Source organism: Spea bombifrons, chromosome 2, assembly GCF_027358695.1.
Source record: "Spea bombifrons isolate aSpeBom1 chromosome 2, aSpeBom1.2.pri, whole genome shotgun sequence".
Classification (NCBI taxonomy): domain Eukaryota; kingdom Metazoa; phylum Chordata; class Amphibia; order Anura; family Pelobatidae; genus Spea; species Spea bombifrons.
Window position 1 is genome coordinate 1,320,983 of NC_071088.1, and position 20,474 is coordinate 1,341,456.

The following is a 20,474-nucleotide window of genomic DNA, read 5'->3' on the forward strand; positions in this document are numbered from 1 at the left end:
GTTATGTTTACGTTGTGCTCTGTTACTTATGTATTATGGTTCACAGCTGGTCTTTGGGACTTCCCTTTTTTTTTTTTTTTGCTGACATCTATACACGCACTCACGCGTCCCACATTCGTAATTTACCACACAGGTTATGTGTATCCTTTTGTTTCTATACGTGAACAATAAATCTAATTTTTTAAAACAAAAAAAAAAAAAAAACAAACAAACTTGGGAGTAGCTCCAGACCTGAAGTGTAGTGATCTCTCTCCCAACGGGTGCTGAAGCGCGTGGGATCCGGTGCAGAAATCCACTAAGTACAAAGGATCAGAGGCTGCCAGCTGACACCAAGGAATAGAAAGGAAGCATCCATTGTAAAATATATCAAAATTTAATCAAGTCCATAGACCATAGAATCAAAACAAGAGGTACATAGACAGGCACAGGGTAGATGCTTAACGCGTTTCGCACGGGGAAGTTTTTAATCATAAGCAGCCGGCTCTATAACCGAATATAACCTTTATATACAAAAAAACAGAAAAAACATTTAAGGAGTAAAGATGAAACAGGTGTTTATGTTTATGTTCGGGTTCAGCTGTAATTTTCTTCTCTCTCATTTCCTGAACCCAAGAGTTATAAATTGTTTGTTTCAGGAAAAAGGACTTTCTTCAGATGCCATTTTTGCTCAGATCATCTAATTTCCTATAAAAAAATAATAAAATATGATGAAATGGGTCGCACTTTTATTGAAGAACTTCCACGTCACCAACCATGATTTCCCAACTCAGGGCCGGGTTGGGATAACGAGGCGGCCCTGACTTTTACACGCTGGCTGGACGATACCCTCTGCTTTTATTAATCTGTGACATCATTTACTTACAGAACGTAACTCCAAGACGCTCTAAATATTAATGATGTCACTGATTAGAATAATCGCATTTGGTGAAGATGATCCATTTATTGGCCAAGTGAAGTTTAACGGATTGCAAGCTTTGGAGACTCTCCGGGTCTCTTCTTCCGGCTCGTTCTATATATTGATCGTATATATATATAACAGTATGGCCGCCGCGGTGCTCGATACCGTTCATTACATAGCCGTGCCGATCCAGCTCCAGTTATTACAGGTTTAGAGAATCCGTTCCATGGAGCGTGGTGGAGCTGCGTGTGATTGCGTGTGATTGCGTGTGATTGCGTGTGAATGCGTGTGATTGCGTGTGAATGCGTGACGCGTGTGAATCTAAAGGGACATCGTTATATAGATTACAGGACACCGCGTGTTAATCAGTGCTTTATGTTTCTTCGGGATGAGTCGGTATAAACTCTGCGTTACTTTTGGGTAATTTGAGAGATTCGTCGTCTTCTAATATCTTTAGAAAGTCCTGGGGCTGGAAACAATCTCTAGTGTCTGAGGCTCATGCGCAGCGCACTAAACTAATGCAGGGAGACTCCAGCAAGTGGCTGACGTGACTAAGGCATTCCTCCCCACAATCTGCCGACCCGACATAAACTCACTGCTTGTGGACGGTGCATTACACGGCGCTGTACCGGTAGATGTCTCAGACACACTTGTTACACCGGCGTTACATCACCCCCGCCACGTTTCATCGCCCCCGCCGCGCTACATCGCCCCCGCCGGTCTGTGTTAACACTGAATCCCCAACCCCCTCACTGACATTATTTGCCCCTCCTGAGATCCGGTCTCCACGACCTTCTTACCTCCGGCCCCCCGCCTCTCCTGCAGCATTAACCCTGCGATCAGTTGGCTGCCTACCCTGTCATGCTGCCCTTAACTATATATATATATATATATATATATATATATATAGGCTTTCAGTGGAAGCTGCATGAAAATTGTAAAAGATGTAAAAAAAAAAAAAAAAAATCCTATTGTTTGGAAAAACTGTCCGACTCCTCGTTCCGTGATAAAGCGCATTAGAAGATGAGAGAACTTTTGGTAAATCAGGAAGAAATGTATTCACGGAGAGAACGAGCCGAGTCGGTTACACGGCAGTAATATGCAGGCTCTAAAAATAACCATTTTCTCCAACCTTTCATACCTTACCTTAAAAGGGTCGGATTTATTTACACAAGCTAATTATTCGGTTATATTGGGACAGTTTTGTTCAGTAAAGAATGTGAGGCTTTTACAGTTTTGTAATAAATCCTTATCTCTCTTCTACAGGTTTCCTCAGCCTGTAATTTACACAGCAGCAGCTGTTATAATAAACACATTCCGGTATCTGCTGAAGAGAAGTTTAACCCTTTGTCTCCTGCAATACCGAAGGGAGCTTTAGTTCCAAAAAATTAGAAATATTTGATGTCTCCATTACTGCGTTTATGAAAATGTCTCGTGACTGCAGAGCTGGAATCAATGCGTCTAATCGCAGAAACATCTTCTCTGATACAATATTTCAGAGGACGACTTATACGACCTGATATATTATATATTACAAGATGTACGTGTGATCATATATACAACAATCAATAAAATCTTTAATAATATTAATATTATATTTTTACATCACTACAGGAATGTAATCTCCGTTCACAGTCACGTCATCTCGCTGACCGCATGTTACTGTATAAATATATATTACACGTATAATACGCCTGAAGAAGAGACCCGGATGGTCTCCGAAGCTTCCAACCCATTATAAACGTATCATCTTCACCAATGTGCTCTCTCTCTTTCTACGGCTGACGCGGCGCTCTATTCCTTTTAATAACAGAATCGCGGCCGATACGGCTCCAGTTATTCCAGGTTTAGAGAATCCATTATATGGAGCAGCGCAGAGCTGGGGCTGTCTGTCCAGGACTGGGGCAAAAATCAATGTTATTTATTATATTTATGTGTTTGGTTTGGTGGTCTTTGCTCTGTTAACGCAACAAGGTGTCGGGCCTAAGGTTGTGTGGCAATGACTTGGTTAACCCCTTAATGACAAAGCCCGTACATGTACGGGCTCAAAATGCATTGTATTCAATGGGGTTTGGGACCGCCCATTGTCCTTAAGGGTGTGACAGGCCTCCCTTTTCCTTGGGATTTTTGTCAAGGATCTTGGCTGTAACCACAGTCTTCTAGGGTAAATGAAGTCCAGGACACATCCAGCTCAGCTTCAATGTTTATTTTAAAGGAATAAACAGCAGCGGTTGTAAGTTGAATAACAGTCTTTGTTTAGGACAAAACAGGTCACAAGTTACCATCAATATGGCTTTGCAGAGAGAAACCACCCCTCAGTTCCTCAGCTCTCCTAGCTGGTATAACAGTGGCTTCCTCCTCTGAATCAGGCTCAAACCCTTTTACCTTCTGCCTGCTAATTAATCAGCCACAGGTGAGCTGCTACTTACCCCACACCTGTGGAGCTCCTGTCCAGAATGCAGACTCTGGACTGGATCCATACAGCAATTAGTGCTGTTGGAGCACTGGCCCACCCTACTCTTCCAGATGCTCCGCCCCAGGGACCCTTACCAGGTTTTGCAAACCGCCAGTAGTGCAGTTTGTTAACAAACAACATCTTTCCCTGGGACATATTTTAAAGCAGACTGCTATTGACCAAGGCTGGTCAAATATACCTGCCATCTATCACTGTACCACACCTTTTGTCATAAGGGGTTAATAAATAAAATTGGCTGCTGCCTTCTCAACCCAAGTTTCTGGTGTCTGTCGCTGTTGGGTTGAGGGAGATTGGGTGTGGGGTCCGGCCCGGAGATTGAGGGGACTTCAGTCATATTTATTATGCAAAGCATATATACCTACAGCACCAACTGATGACAGATGACCTTGATGATGTCCTTGAGTCCTGTATGATTCACAAACTGTTCTCCCTGCCATGCTGTTCAACATGCTCTAAAAATACAGGGGGATCTACACCATGCGCATTCTGCACTTCAGGTCCTACTTCAACATTAATAGCAGGAGACCTTAGGGGTAGCGCAGGTGTCTCATTTGCATGGGGTGTCAAGGGTTAAACAGGTATAGCAGCTACGTGTTCAGTGGGTTGCGTGTTGGGTGTCTCACTCGGCTCTGTACCAGAAGTTGTTTTAGGTCATCTTCTGCTGTCACTATGTGTCTTTACTGCTCGTTTAATGACTTGGCTCTACGTTTAGTAATAAACCCCGACCAGCCATGCCTAATCACGCTGCATTCAGCAGATGTACCCCTGTGTGAAAGTGCGCATTATCAGCACACGCCAACCGATTCAGAACGTCAGGCCGCCCGATGTCCTCGTCAGTCAGACGGTAATTTATGAAGCTCTGTTATCCGAGACAATAGCGCCTATTAATCCGAGCCAGAAGCTGAGCTCTGTTTGAATCCCGTATATATTCCCGTATATATTGTCGGTGTGGGGTATACGGGAGCGCGGGTTATCAGTCACGTTCTGTGATGTCTCTCGCTATGAGATTGTGTCCGCTGCTAACCTCGTGAAGTAACCGGGTGAGACGCCTGCCCTGTTTCCACGCATTATCAGCCGCCAAGAACTTAAGTGTCCTGTTAAGTGTGCGCTCATACTAGGAGGAGGCTGTATGCAAACACCAGAAACACCATAAATACCAGAAAACACATTCTTCTAAACTTTTACAATGCTGGTTTTTTTTTCTTCCTTATTTTTTTGGTAAGTGCTGTTTGATACCCGCACATTTGCTTAAAGTTAATAATTGTTTAACCAATAAATCCACTCTTCTAGAAATGCTGCCTCTTGTGTTATTCTCTTATTCATCCAGCTAAGGCCAATCTCCATTCCACATTGGAATATGATTTGATTTTTTAATTGCTGGAATTATTATTCCACTTTCTTGCAATAATGAGTTTTGCTGCTACAAGAAAATGTAACATTATTAATGAGAATTTATTACTTAATTTAGGCCAATTTAAATGTAGTAATGCAAGCTCTGGGCTTTGAATTATCGAGGGGTCACCCATCTGGTTTCGTTTGGTGAACACAAAGTTCCATACATTTTTAACTCTCAGGTAAGTAAATATATATTTATTACATATAGGAATTACAGACCAAATTCCTGCTCTAGTTGCCAAACTTGGAGACCACAAGTCTAGTAACCGATCTCGATGAGCTTTTTGGTTCTTCTGAGTCTGAATCACGTAGAGCTCAATCGGAAGTTGTCTACGCGAATCATGTAGAGCTCTACACGCTGCCCAGACTAAGTACCGGGGACTCAGAAGCACCGGTAAGTTTGGAGGGGGAGGGAGTGTTAAATGGGGAGCATAAGGCATTTCTGGAGGCAGAGTGCTCTGTGAAATGCCTTTTAACCCCCTTAATGCCACTGCCTCCTGAAATGCCTTATACCTCCCTATATGCCACTCTGCCCCATAATATGCCTTTTAACCCCCTAAATGCCAGAGTGGCACATAGGGGTAGAAGGCAATTCTGGAGGCAGAGTGGCACATAGGGGGTTAAAAGGCATATCATGGGGCACAGTGTCATATAGAGGGTTAAAAGGCATATCATGGGGCACAGTGGCATTTAGAGGGTTAAAAGGCATATCATGGGGCACAGTGGCATATAGAGGGTTAAAAGGCATTTGTGGGGCACAGTGGCATATAGGGGGTATAAGGCATTTCTGGGGCAGAGTGGCAAGCCAGGGGGCAGATGTGCATAACTGGGGGGGGGCAGGTTGAAAAAAAAGGAAATAAAAACAAAATATTTTTCTCAATCATAGCATTTATTAACAAACAATTGTTCGCATAGTGTACATGAATTAACATTTAACCGTTCCCCCCCCCCCCCATTTTATACATATTTTTCAATTTTTATCATAACGAGATCTGGAAAGTTATTTTATGCAATTTATTTTAGAGTCCAGCTGCAAGGGCCCTGCGGCTGACCCTATTTGCTGCAGCTGACCACTGCACACGGTTCTACTGATTGGATACTTCTAAACATTCTATATCATCACACAACACCGGCTGTATTCTAACGCACCATTCAGGGACCTCATTAGAGAACAGTAATAGTCTTTATACTCATTAAGAAGTTGAAGCTGGTTAAACAGTCTGCCGGTTTTATCGGTCTCTGCTGGGTTTCGCTTTTCCTCTATTAACACCTGAAGATTGTAAGCCTGCGAGCCGAGTCTCTCCACCTAATGTATCGGTTTGTCTTAATCTGCCAATTCTCGTCTCGTCAGATCCCTTGAATATATGGATTGTATTAAGCGTAAACTGTTGGCGCTATATAAATATAAGATAATAATAACAGGGCTTTGAAGTAACCGCTAATGGAGCGCGCTGACAAAATCTACTTGGTTCCTAAACAAGAATTGGACTTACTTCAGCGAACAGCACAGCACTCTACAAAAATCTCTACTGCAGCATCCCCACGAGGATATAATCCCGTCCTACGTAACAGAAACATATCCCCCGCATGAGAAGATAAAAAGGTATACTACTGTGCTGCAGATATACTCGGCGCATGCTAAACAGAATGATGGTGAGAAGCTGTAATTCAGGATGTTATAAACAATGTAAATAAACGCTATAAGAAAAATGCTGAATCACTGCTAGAACGGGCAATTCCACACACGTTACATATCGGAATGATAAAGGGGAATTTGTGTAATAAACATGGTGGTGCCGCGGTGTAATTTAATAGACTTGGTACGTTGGGTTACCCGGAGTCACAGAATAACGCAGCGTGAAATATCTCAGGGATTTCTTTCTGCAGGCCACGGCTGAACCGAACGTCCTCATCGTTTGTGGGAAAAACTTCAAACCCAGAGCCACGAGACGACTGCATCTCCCGCCATGGAATATCCAAAAACAAACTCTGAGTAATTGTTCCTTAACCCCGTCAGCTGTAACTACTAGCCACGGCTATTTGCCTAAAAGTTCAATGACGGAATCCGTTGACTGGATTAATCTGTAATTATCTATTTATGTATTATTTACTCGTGTATAAAATTATTTTAAATTATATTCGTAAATGTTGTATCAGTTATAAACATGCCCAGACACGTCTACTATTTCTAATAACATGTCCAGACTTGTACTGAGTACCCCCCAATCCTAACGTGTACAACCAATCACAGATAAGGAATTATCATATTAAATACCTAATATAAGCGTATATTGGTACGGTGAATGAGACCAGATACGTATAACAAAAGGGGTGTATTCATTATAATTAATTTATTAATTAGGGTTATAATCATAAATTTAATGAAATCAAACACCTATTAATGGGGGAACGAGAGGCAATAGCATACACTAAGCAATATGATATAATAGGCATAGCAGAAACATGGTGGGATGAGACCCCTGACGGGGCAGTTAACTTAAAAGGTTACACGTTATATAGGAAGGACAGAAGAAGCAGGACGGGAGGTGGAGAATGCTTGTATGTTACCATGGAGGGAAGGGGTACCTATAGGAACCATAAGTGCCCCCCCTTGTGTGATGGAAACACATCAGTCCAAGTAACTTATTTTCATTTTATCGTCCCTCCTGTGCTCGCCACAGCAATAATTCATGCATTTATGATTTCCTTGTAAATTGTAAAGTCATAGATATGTCACACTTGCTACTTATGACTGAACATCATAGACTTCAAAATTCCTTCCAAACCGTTTAAGTTATGTTTGTACTCTTTTTGTAGGCTGCGCTTTCCCCGTTCTAGGTGCACACAAGGAGGTATGATAATGAATCTATGAGTTATTATTGATGTGTTGGATATGACCTGGATATGAAATGGTTTTCCTGACTGCTAGTGGTCACTTAGCATATCAAAGAATCCGGTATCTATGAGCGGACTCAGCTAGCAGACTTGCAGAGGGCCTTGGTTGGAGTCCCAGCTTCAAAAGACCAATTTATCTTAACCCCTTCAATCCCAGGGGTTTTTGGTACCTCAAAGCCCAGAGCAATTTTGCCATTTTTGGGGTATGTCGGTTTAGCGATGATTCTCCTTTCCTGTGAATAGTGCACCCATGTAAACTATATATTGTTTTTTCAAGGAGAGATAGAGCTTTCGTTTGATACCATAGTTGGATGATTAGCTGAAAATTTAGAATGAGAAATTTAGTAAAAACTAGCGAAGATTACAAAAATAAACTATTTTTTTTTACATTTTCCCTCTGAATCCTCACAAAATTAGGTAAAGTGATGGAAAATCCCCTCCAAGTTTATTAATTCAGGTGTCCTGATTTCAGAAATACCTAATTTATATAGATTTTCCGGACTTTCCCCGCACTTATAGAGAACATACTATAAGATGTACAATTTTGTATAATTTTTATGCCTATGGCTTAACGGGTTTGGGGGTTGTGAAGGGGGGCAGGAGGGTTATACTGGATAGATGTTATGCTAGGGCAATGGGAAGTAAGGTTTTTTAATAATTTTTTTATTATCTTTTTTTATATATTTTTTTAATTTTTTTTTAATTTTAATTTTTTTACATTTTTTTTTTATTTTTTATATATTATTTTTACACAGAAATGGTTAGAGGTCCTCCTAGGGACCACTAGAACATGCAAGTGATGTCAAAATGACATTACAGCTCACATTATAATTTTTTTTTTATTATTTATATTATTTTAATGATTTATTTAATATTATTTTTTAAATGAATTAACTTTTTTTTCTGCTTTTCACTTACAGGACGGGAGGGGGAGAGAGAGAGATGGTTTCTCACTCCCCTCCTCGCAATCCCCCTGCACCGATCACACTGTGATCTCTATGCAGGTCCTCACAGACATATATTTATGTTGATGGAATCAACAATTTTTTTTTTATAAATAAATTAACTTAATTCCAGACATCCTCATAGAAGACAGCGTGCAGGGGCAGAGTACAGATTAGAGTTAATATATCTACATATTATAACTCACGACTCTTACAACAAACATATTCTTGTGTCTTTGCTGTATTAGGCAGATTTTCTTTATCATCTTCAATCTTCCTAATAACCGGAGTGTAAAGTAAATCTGTAAGGTGTTACAGCCCTGTTAGGATATATCTTAGGATCTGAACTGTAAACAAATCCATTTTATTTTTTAAATTCTGATTACCGTATTGGCCCGAATATAGGCCGCACTTTTTCCCCCCACTTAAAGTCTTTAAAGTGGGGGTGCGGCCTATATTCGGGGTCTAGCGCCCGACACCCGGGACATGCAGTCCCAGGCGCCGGGCAGGCAGATCCCCCGCTGCCGATACTAACTCTCCGATACGCTCAGACAGCCTCCCCTGCCAGCACTTCTCACGGGGGGGGGTGCCGGCACGGGAGGTTGTCTAAGCGTCCGCACGATACATTTTACACCCCCCCCCCGACTTACCAGAGAAGACTCCCGGGTGTCTTGCGGGGCTGGCGGAAGACATCTACGCAATACGCGTATACAACTTCCGGTGCCGGCACTTCCGCTGAGTGGCGGCACCGGGAGTTGAATACGCGATTTGCATAGATGTCCCCCTCCGGCCCCGCAAGACACCCAGGAGTCTGCTCTGGTAAGTCGGGGGGGGGGACAGAGTGGCAGCGTATCTCGGGGGGGGGACAGAGTGGCAGCGTATCTCGGGGGGGGACAGAGTGGCAGCGTATCTCGGGGGGGAGGACAGAGTGGCAGCGTATCTCGGGGGGGGAGGACAGAGTGGCAGCGTATCTCGGGCGGGGGAGGACAGAGTGGCAGCGTATCTCGGGGGGGAGGACAGAGTGGCAGCGTATCACGGGGGGGAGGACAGAGTGGCAGCATATCTCGGGGGGGACAGAGTGGCAGCATATCTCGGGGGGGGGCAGAGTGGCAGCATATTTTTTTGGTGCTTTTTTTAAAGAAAAAAACTTTTTCAAGCTTGTGGGGACAAATGTTAACCCCTGCAATGTCACGAATGTGTCATACACAATTGTGGCATTGAAGGGGTTAACGCTGCACTGTCGCTCTCAGGGAGCGATCAGGCAGCAGGGGGTGTTGGGGCTGCTCTCCACACTCACAGGGAGACCAAAGAACTCTCTCCCCTGTCCCTGAAGCTGCCTCTGGCAGTTGGGACTCAAATTGCTGGTCTATAGACCAGCCATTGCAGGGGGAGTCTCTGATGACTGCTGTAGGCTTCCATGCCTACAGGAATCATCAAAGGGCTTGTGGGGGCTCGTTTTTGCTGGTCTGCCTGGGCTTCCAGGCAGACCACCAGCAGCAGAGCCCCGTACAAAACGGGAATTAACCCCTAAACCGCGGCATTGAAGGGGTTAACGCTGCACTGTCGCTCTCATGGAGCGATCAGGCAGCTGGGGGGTGTTGTGTCAGGTAACCACACTTGTTTGGGGACCCAATCAACACTGAACCCCCTTTCCTGAAGCTTCCTGTGGCAGCTGAAAATGCGATTGCTGGTTTTGCAGCAACCGCGTTTTTAGCCTACAGGCTCACTCCGTGGGAGTGATCTCAGGCTCGGGGGCAGGCTCGGAGTGGCTGTGCTGTCTGTCCATGTGGTGACTCAGCCTCTTACATCCACAATTTTTTCTGGATGTAAGAGGCCGACAAAACCTAGGCGCCAGGACAAAATTCTCTGTCGCCATGGCGACCTGGCGCCTGGCGTCTGGGATTTGTCGAGCCCTGTATTAATGCATTCCGTATTTGCTTGATTATAAGACGACCCCCAAGATCTGAATATTAATTTAGTAAAAAAAGAAGCCTGAATATAAGACGACCCTATAGGAAAAAAATGTTTTATTAGTAAATATTAATTCATGTAAACTATCTTTTCATATTTAATAAAAACTGATTAAGAAAAATATATTTTTTGTTTTTATTTCCTTTTATCTGCCAACCTGCCCCCCCCAGTTATGCACATCTGCCACCCAGGCTTGACCGTTTCTTAAAAAACGATCATTATATAGGCCGCACCCCTCCCCCAAAGTGGTTGTGCAGCCTATAATTGGGTTTAGGATCCAGATCCCCGTGGCGCTGCAGGGGACTTGGATCCTCCTTTCCGGCAGCAGCGGATGTCTGTGCGATGCAGACAACCCCGCTGCCGGCGGCTCCACCCTCCTCACTGAACGAGGCTGTCACCGCCCACGAAGGTCACTGAGTCTCGCTGGCCAGCTGACTCAATTCTATTTCGGATCAACGGGGACGGCTTCTTAAAATGCCACCCCTGTCAATCCGAAATAGAAGTGAGTCAGCCAGCGCCGCTCAATAACTTTCGTGGGCAACACCAGCGCTGCTCAATGACCTTTGTGGGCGGTGCCAGCCCCGGGAAAAAAGTTATATTTCCTAAAAATATGACCAGCTGCGTAGTGTAAAAAAAAAAAAAAAGGTTTTAAAATACGTAGTAAAAAACTTTATATATAAAATAGCCTTCACATCAGGCATCCCCTGACCACCATTCACGCTCTCTCTCTTTTTAGTTTCTCACTTCTGGAGTGCCAGAAAAACATAAAACAAACACGCATAAGTTTCTTTGCGTACAAGTCAGATGGGGGGGGAGGGGGGATACCACTCCTAAATACATCATAATTAAATGATTTAAATTCTCCCTTCCATTGTCAGTTGTTGGGTTTGCCATAATGCTGTTGTGCGGTATAATTTTTCTAAAACAATATCACATGATCTCTCGCCATTATCAGCGTAATCAAAATACCGTCACCTTGGGTCTGGAGATCAGGGATCTGACTGCCATCCCAATCACCAATAGTAAGACGGTCACATTCACAAAGATTCATCTTAAACCAGAGGCACGAGTAAAATACTCAGTCGTTCTAATAGCTCTTTTCATGGACTCTGGGGTTGTGCAACATACACTGACATCAAACATGTAACCCAGAATTGGCAGACACACAAACCGATACATCAGGTGGAGGGACTCGGTTTGCAAGCTTACAATCTTGAGTGGATGGGGTGACAAACATAAGGCACAGAGAAAGGGTGAGAGGTAGTGTGGGGGGTAGGGTTGCCACCTTTCTTGCAAAAAAAATACTGGCCATGCTAATTTTCATAATTATATATGGGTGACATCATAGGAAGTGATATGAGATACGATACATATGCAGAGGAAATTTTCCTAAATCACACAAACAAAAACATTCAAAGAATAAAATCACATAATTATAAATAACACTTATTTATTGAACAAAAACTAATAAATTAAAGCGAACACTAAATACAAATACATCTGACAACTTCACCAAATAGTGCAAATGCAAGCATTTAAACAGCCCTTATGTATAAACACTTATGTGTAACATTATTTACCAACAACTAAAACCAGGATGGCTTTAAAATATTATTAAAAATTACAAAAAAATAGTCAACCATAACACTGAATATAAATAGTCAAAAAGTGCAAACAGACAGCTACAGAGGCTACAGAGCTGAACAGTACAAACTCAATGTTTGAAAGTGTATTTTGCATTTGATTTTGCCGCCTTCAATAATTTGTTGCTTTTCATTGCTAGGTCATAAAATTCCGAGCAACAATAAACCAAATTATAACGAATGCAAAGCTCACTTTTCACGATCCCAACTGAAAGTCTCTTCCTCTCATCCATCCGCAGGTTGTTCATCACACTGAGTTTTCTTTTCTGAATGCAGGCAGGAGTTGGGACCTAAGGCTTTTTCCTCCACTGGCAGCGAGCTTACACAGGCCGGCCGGTCTGCGGATGCTGCCAGACTCCAGAGCGCCGCTGGGGGAAGTGACAGTGAAACCTCACTTCCCCCCAGGTGGCAACCCTAGTGGGGGGTATAAGGCACAGAGACAGGTGAGAGGTAGTGTGGGGGGCATCAGTGACGGGGTGAGAGGTAGTGTAGGGGGTGACAGGTGAGAGGTAGTGTGGGGGGTATCAGTGACGGGTGAGAGGTAGTGTAGGGGGTATCAGTGACGGGTGAGAGGTAATGTGGGGGGTATCAGTGATGGGGTGAGAGGTAATGTGGGGGGTATCAGTGATGGGGTGAGAGGTAGTGTGGGGGTATCAGTGATGGGGTGAAAGGTAGTGTGGGGGTATCAGTGACAGGTGAGAGGTAGTGTAGGGGGTATCAGTGACGGGTGAGAGGTAATGTGGGGGGTATCAGTGACGGGTGAGAGGTAGTGTGGGGGGGTATCAGTGACGGGTGAGAGGTAGTGTAGGGGGTATCAGTGACGGGTGAGAGGTAATGTAGGGGGTATCAGTGACGGGTGAGAGGTAGTGTGGGGATTGTATCTGTGACAAGGAGGTTCTAGCAGCTAAGATGGTGCGGCTTCTCTGAAGAAGTGGGGTTTTTAGATGTTTGTTGAATGTTGGGGGGGTGAAATCTGAAGGTTCGGGGGGAGCAGATTCCAGAGATTTGGGGGCAAGGAGTGAAATCTTGTAGACGGGAAAAAGAAGAGGTGATGAGTGAGGAGGAGAGCCTCAGCCCATGGGAAGAACGTAGGGATCGAGTAGGAGAGTATTTGCTTATGAGGGCAGAAATGTATGGAGGAGCAGTGTTATGGGGGAGTATTATTGGGGGGCAGTGTTATGGGGGGCCTTATATGTTAGTACCAGGATGTTAAATGTAATTCTAAAGGAAATTGGGAGCCAGTGGAGGATCACAGAGGGGGGAAGCAGAAGAGGTGCGACGTGCAAGGAAGATGAGCCTAGCAGCAGCATTTAGGACAGACTGCAGAGGAGAGTCGAGACAGTGGAGCGCCAACCAGAAGAGTATATATATATATATATATATATATACATATACACACACACACATATCCATACGCACACACACAGCAGGGTAAGTGCAGAAATATGGATAAATGCATTAGATGATCTCCCCATTTATCGTGGAAAGATCAACATTTTGTACCCTCAATACAATCAATTCAGGGGGATTTGCAAAATCTGTGTATAAAATACAATAAATATTCCATACCCCCAATGAGGTAAAATGTAAACATATTATCAATACAGCAAATATACATATAGAAAATATACAATACAGAGTGGACAAGCAGGGGACGGCCGCAGATGTAAAACAAAAAGGGGAGGGGGGTAGAGACCTAAAGGAAAGACACAAAATCAATCCTTCATTTAACCCTTTAGGGTGAAGAGTATTTAACTTGAAGTTCCAATACGTGTTTAACCCTGTAAGTGCCAAAATAAATACCAGGCATATGAGATGTTTCCAAAAACAGGACAAATACCTAAATACAGTGTGGAAGTTTTTTTCCTATTTGCACCGGTTATATATAATTTTGTAGGTGAAACTGAACATTTTTCGGGATGTTATAGAGTTTAAATTGGAACATGCGCATTTCACTTTTCACATTTAAAATTTTCAGATTGATGTTTTGGGCCCAAATCTCAATTTAGGCAGCATGATGGCCCCGTGTTTGAATTTAACCCCAAAAAACATTTTGAAAAACAGGACAAACCAGGTTATTTAGCTAAGGAAACATGGGCAAGTTTTGTGCATTTTTTTTTGCTTCCTTTGCTCTTTTCAGCAGCAACTTCTTTCCAAAAGATCCAAACGACAGACCAGAGATCAAATAGCGGGTAATCCAGACAGACACCGCCACCCAGCAAGGAGGGTAGATCCAGGACACTGCAGGACTGTGGTTGTGGCCTGTGGGTTATTTGTAGTGCTGCAGACGTCATGTCTCCCCTCTGCTGGACGACCCTGTTGTCTATTTGGTGACATGAAAGGACATGAAAGGTGGCAATGTAGTTTTGGGGGGAAAGGTGCAAACACTCGCAACTTTAACAGTCCCCGGCTTCGGCCTACTCCTACTCAGTAGATGCACACAGCAGACGGGCAGCGCAGCATGGAGATCGGCAGAGGCCGTAATCATCAAACTACCAGCCTCTATACCGACTTCTGCTGATGAAGATCTGCAACAAAAAAATAAAAATGGTCTGATCTCACATTACGATTTATCCTTCACGTTTACATCAGAAAAAAAAGCAGAGGATTTTTATTTGTGGCTCAAAGAATATGTAGGTAGCGGATATTTCCATTTTTCATGTTTCTTTTGTTTAAAATTATATATTTATGTACTTCCCAATGTACATCAAATCCCATGTTTCTGAAGAAATTAATAAAACATTAAAACCGTTCGGTGCTCGCAGATAATAAAATCTCTCTCTTCTTACCCTGAAATTGCAGAAATTTAATTAATAAAGAAAGACGACAAGTACAGTTTTATAATCGTCTACTTTGTGAAACAGACTTCTTCCCAAATTAAACCGTTTGCCGGAAGGAGATAAAGATCCTCAGCCTCGGAGATTTCATGTGAAATAAAAAAAAAAAAAGATTTTCCCCGGGATACAAAGTTACAGAAAATGAAATGAATGAAATGCTTGCGCTGAGACGCGGCCCGTGCTGCCGGTGTGGGGGACTCACCTTCGGAGATAGAAACAGCAACAGCCTAGAAGAGCACCCGCTGTACAAAGGAGCGCGACGGACATCCACAGCCCTCGGCGGCCTCGGCCTCCTCCAGATGTTCCGCTCTCTAGAAAACATATAAAGAGCGCGGTTCACAGACACGGCGTAGGAAAGCACGGCGGGGTTTGTAGTTTCTCTGGGTTATAAAGTTGGCGTCTCAATCAATACCAACTGTCAGGCTTATCATCTCAGCCCTTACTGGATGTTGGCGTCCAGAGCGCAGGAGTGTAAGAACGCACACAGGGATAGAAACACACTTCATAAATGAGACACAAGCAGAATATTTGGTTATAGGTATTTTAAACAAAGCAAAGCAGACATCTCACCATAAGCGGCAAAGTAGGAGGCATATCATGTATACCCCCTTCGTGACAAAGGCTGATTTTACTTTTTGTACCCTTCGTGACAATGGCCGTTTTAACATTTCTGCGCTGCTTGTGTTTAGCTGTAATTTTCTTCTTTCCCGTTTACTGAACCCACACACATTATATATTGTGTTTTTAGGACAAAAAGGGCTTTCTTTAGATGACAATGTTTTGATTGTATCATATTATTTACTACTAAAAAAAGTATAAAATATGGTGCAAAATTTAGAAAAAAATGACTGTTTCTAACTTTTAGTTGAAAAATCTTTTACTCATCTATAAAAGCTAATGAAAAAACCTGCTAAATAGATTCTACTATTTGTCCTGAGTTTAGAAATACCCAATGTTTTTATGTTTTTTTGCTTTTTTCTGCACGTTATGGGGCAATAAGTACAGGTAGCGTTTTGCTATTTCAAAACCATTTTTCCAAATCTGGTAATTCTTCCCCCCTTGTGCCATTTCGGGTATCTTTGAACCCGGCCAATGCAATTTACCCCATCAAGTCATATATTTTTGAAAACTAGACACCCCAGGGTATTTCAAATGCTAGTATTTTAACTCTTTCCATGCACCATATCTACCACCAGTCTTTGTCAAACTTTGTGGTAGTCATTTTTTTGCATTTGTTTTGCCACACACATTTTACTTCAGGTATGAATTAAAAAGTTCTCGTATATGTCACTATCACAAAACACCCCAATATGTGTTCAGCAACATCTCCTGAGTACAGCGATACCTCACATGAATGATTTTGCCTGGCTGTTTGGGGCCAAAAGAGCCACATTTGGGGCATGCACATTTTTCAATGTTGAACTTTGGCATTTGGGGATCCACTGCCCATGCCCTATTTGGTACATCTTGGAGCCGGGCCATTTCAGTGTTCCCAACAAAACCATATATTTTTCAAAACTAGACACCCCAGGGTATTTTAAATGCTGGTATTTTAACTCTTTGCATGCACACATTTTACCACCAGCATTTTTTCAAAGTTTGCAGTAATATTTTTGTGTGTGTATTTTTCCCACACACACCTACTTTATGTATGAATTTACAGCTCCTGGTATATGCCGCTGTCACACGACACCCCAATATGTGTTCAGCAACATCTCCTGAGTGCAGTGATACCCCACATGCATGGGTTTGTCATTTTTGTGGGAACTAAAAGGCCACATTTAGTACGTGTGCATTTTTCTAATTGGAAATTAGGTGTGTGGCCATCCTTCCCCCGGTGTTAATTGGGACGTTGTTGAACCTGGCCAATTCAATTTACCCCATCAAATCATACCTTTTTTAAAAGTAGACACCCCACGGGCATTTAATATGCCAGTATTTTAACTCTTTCCATGCGAGAATTGTTTTAAGCTAATATGCTAATTTTAGGACTTGCTCACAAAAATATATTTTTTATATATATATATATATTTAATTTTTTTTTGTCTTTTTTAATTAATTAACATTTTTTTTTCAACTTGGAGGTTCCCCTGATAGTGACATCAGTGGGAAATGATTTTTACATTTTACTATTTTTTTTCTAATTATTATTAATTTTATTTTATTTTTTAATTTATTTTTACTAATCACACTGTGATTAGAAAGCTGGGCTCCATTGACTTGCATGGTGAATGCAGTACCTGTATTCAACCTGCAAGTGGAGCCAAAGTTCTCTAGATGGTCTGGACCATCTAGCGAAATTTTAGAATTTGTTGGTTCCTGTTACAGGGCAGTGGCCATCTTACTTGATGGCGAAGATCATCAGCAGCTGCGGCTGTGACCGCTCTCCGGAGCGGTCACAGCCCATCAAAAGGTTAGTGTTTGGTGTCGCTGGATGCCTCCTGATCGAGGCATTCCAGCGACACCATTTAAGTTTAGGAGGTGATCGTCGATCGCCTCCTAAACGCTTTCAAAACGGGCGTCCGCCGCCATACAAAGTATGGCGGATGCTGACGCCCCGTGGAGGGGCCAGAGATGGCCCCTTCGTGCCGATCGCGGCATTGCTGAATGCCTCGAGGTCGAGGCATTCAGTAACGCTTTTTGGGTGCAGAAAGCGATAGTAGATCGCTTTCTGCACCCGTTTAAAGACGTGCCGGTCCTGGCACGTCAATTGTCGTAAAGCACATGCTTTTCCGTGTCGTGCCAGGACCGGCAATTGTCGTTAAGGGGATACAGACTGCCGGGGAGTATGAGGGTAGAAAAGTCCAGGTAAGTATCCAAAAGGGTCTGGGACAGGTAGCAAGCAAAAAGGGGGAATCCAGTAGGCAGTCCGGGTCAAACAGGTAACAGGCTGGCAAAAGGGTAAATCCAAAAGGACAGGGAACAAGGCAAGGAACACAGGGGATGGAGTGAGGAGCAAGGGAAAGAGGGCAAAGGTACATAAAATACAGACACAAATAAACAGGACAGCAAGCGGTGGAGAGGAGTTCAACTCCAGGCAGACCTCTCAAAGGGGAGGCCACGTCTGGCAGTTTGCAGGGCTGGGGCTGAATCCTGACACCAACTTTATAAAGAAAAGCGTTACTTAGGGGCCAAGTCCTACTAAGTGAGCGCAATACTAAGAGACCCCAAAACACAATAACTGCACTTTCCAGGCCTCTCCAACACTACAGGAAGAGAATAATACAAAACCCATAAAGATCCCATAAAGTCAGGACTCACGTTCTGCCTAAAGTATTATACAAACCATACTGACTTTATGCAGAAATAAAACATACAAAGAAACGTAAGGCTGTGGCCCGAAATCTTCAAATAAGAGCAGCCCGGGGGGGGGGGGGGCAATTACCCTCTAGCCAGATCTTACAGGTAATCAGCCCTTAATAACAGCAACCGTACAACGTACTGGAGTCTGAGCTCAGCGTCTCCATGACCCTTCGTATCGGTTGCTTGGCAGATATAAAGATGTTGGCGCGACCCCTAGACTGAGAAGCTTGTTTTCTTGAAAGCATTTTCCTTACCAATCGGCATCCTCGCTGTGTGTCACATGGCTACGCACCGGAATTAAGCTGCCCCTGACATGATTCTAAATCTATGGTTCATGCAAGGCCTCATGATACAGATGTTTCTTTGAAAGGAATCTTTTCACCCCACATCCAAATTACCCCACTCACCGGCGCAGGACTCGGAAATCAGGCTGGAATTTCTCTCACTGATCCGGTTCCTCACTGAGCAGCTGATATTCCACGAGGCGGCTGAGGACACGATGATGGTAACTCCACTCCCACTCACTGAGGAGACAGAATCCAGCTCTAACCTTCCATTCATACTCAGTGAGTATGTCGGATCTGATCCGTTCTGGACCCAGCAGGAGATCTCGGCGCTGCCATCCGGACGGCAAGAGACACTCAGGACCGGATCTGACACTGGAACTAACAGAGAAATATATAGGGGGAATCAGGACATAGGGTAGAAAGTGGGGTATGAGGGTATAAGAGGGGAGTAGGGTCTGAGGGGTAACAAGGGGCAGAGTGTCCTGATGGTGCAGCACCAGTCCCACCCTGTAGGTGTCCTAGGCAGTCAGAATAGGGTGCAGAGCAGATGAAGCCAATATGGGTGCTCTCCGCGGGTTAGATCAGTCTGCAGGTGGTCGGTCTTTCTCTAGAATAATTTCAAAGAGAATAGTAGGATGGGGAAACCAGTGATCTCCATACAAACTACCCCAAGCAGGGCAGAAATGGGGACAAAGGTGGAGGGAGAAGGCAGCAGGGAACATGATGGGACTGAACACTTGGAGATGATTATTCTGTCAGTACAGAGCTGTCACAACCCGGGCAGCAAGTCACAACAAGTCAGGGGATACCAAGGCCTCTGTCTGTACCCCACGATGTATAACTAATAAGCAGAAGGAACAGACAGAACCAACGGTCAGGAATGGATTCCTCTTGACAGGACTGCAACTAGGCCAGATGGATAACTGTGGCTGGATAGCCCTCGGACAGGGCACTGAGTATACCTGGGAACATTTAGGTTCAGGCTACCAAGAGCCCTGCCCCTTGCGAAATGTGGCCAGAACTACCCCCTATCATCAGTGGGGGGTCTCGCCGACATTGCTGGGCAGTCACAGTGACAGACAGGGCAATCCGCAGGATAACGACCGGATACTGCTAAAAGTAAGAGGTCAGGGCCAATGACAGATTTACAACTGAAAGCCGCAACTACAAACAACGCAAAGGCCCTGAATGATGTAAACAGCAGGAACCTAAAGGGCTGCACCAGATGATTAGGTGAACGAGGCCCAGATGACCCCGCAAAGATCCAAAACCTGTTAGAGGGACCTCCAGGGCTGCGAGCAGACGAATAACCATTCGTATTGGTCAGAGTTATTCATTATTATGTATGATTGTCAGTCTTTGGAGCTGGGCAGGGAGCCGTGTATGTGATGTCTTTATATTCACAGAGCGTAATATAACGCGGACAGTCTTCATATCTGCACAGAGGAGCCTTAAACATAACAGTCCTCGAGCTTCTCTAAAGAGTCCAACTTACCAATAACCATCAGTCTGACCTCGATGTCTCTGTAATCCGCCGTGTTGGCCACTTGACAGACATAAACTCCTTCGTCACGATGCTCCACGTGGGTCAGAGTCAGGTCCAGTCTCCCGTTAGGCAAGTCAGGAGACATGTTGGTGCGACCTCTGTACTGAGGAGCCTGGTGCGTTAAATCAAATTGTCCTTCATTAAAGGTGTGAAGCACCAAGGATGGTTTTGTGCCGATCTTCTTCACCCATGACACCAGCAGATCCTCTGTGCCAGATATAAATGAGACTGAACAGGGAAGGACGGCGGTTCCATGAAGGACAGCAGTGACAGTCGGTA

At 43.8% G+C, this 20,474-nt stretch overlaps 1 protein-coding gene across 1 annotated transcript in view; it reads right to left on the bottom strand.

Moving 5' to 3' along the window:
- The window catches only part of LOC128473014 (hemicentin-1-like), a 281,136-nt gene that overhangs the window by 134,295 nt on the left and 126,367 nt on the right, over positions 1-20,474 (bottom strand). Inside the window, exon 6 of the mRNA XM_053455039.1 lies at positions 18,770-19,027. Within this exon, the coding sequence (XP_053311014.1) occupies positions 18,770-19,027 (258 nt within the window). The remainder of the gene's footprint in view (positions 1-18,769; positions 19,028-20,474) is intronic.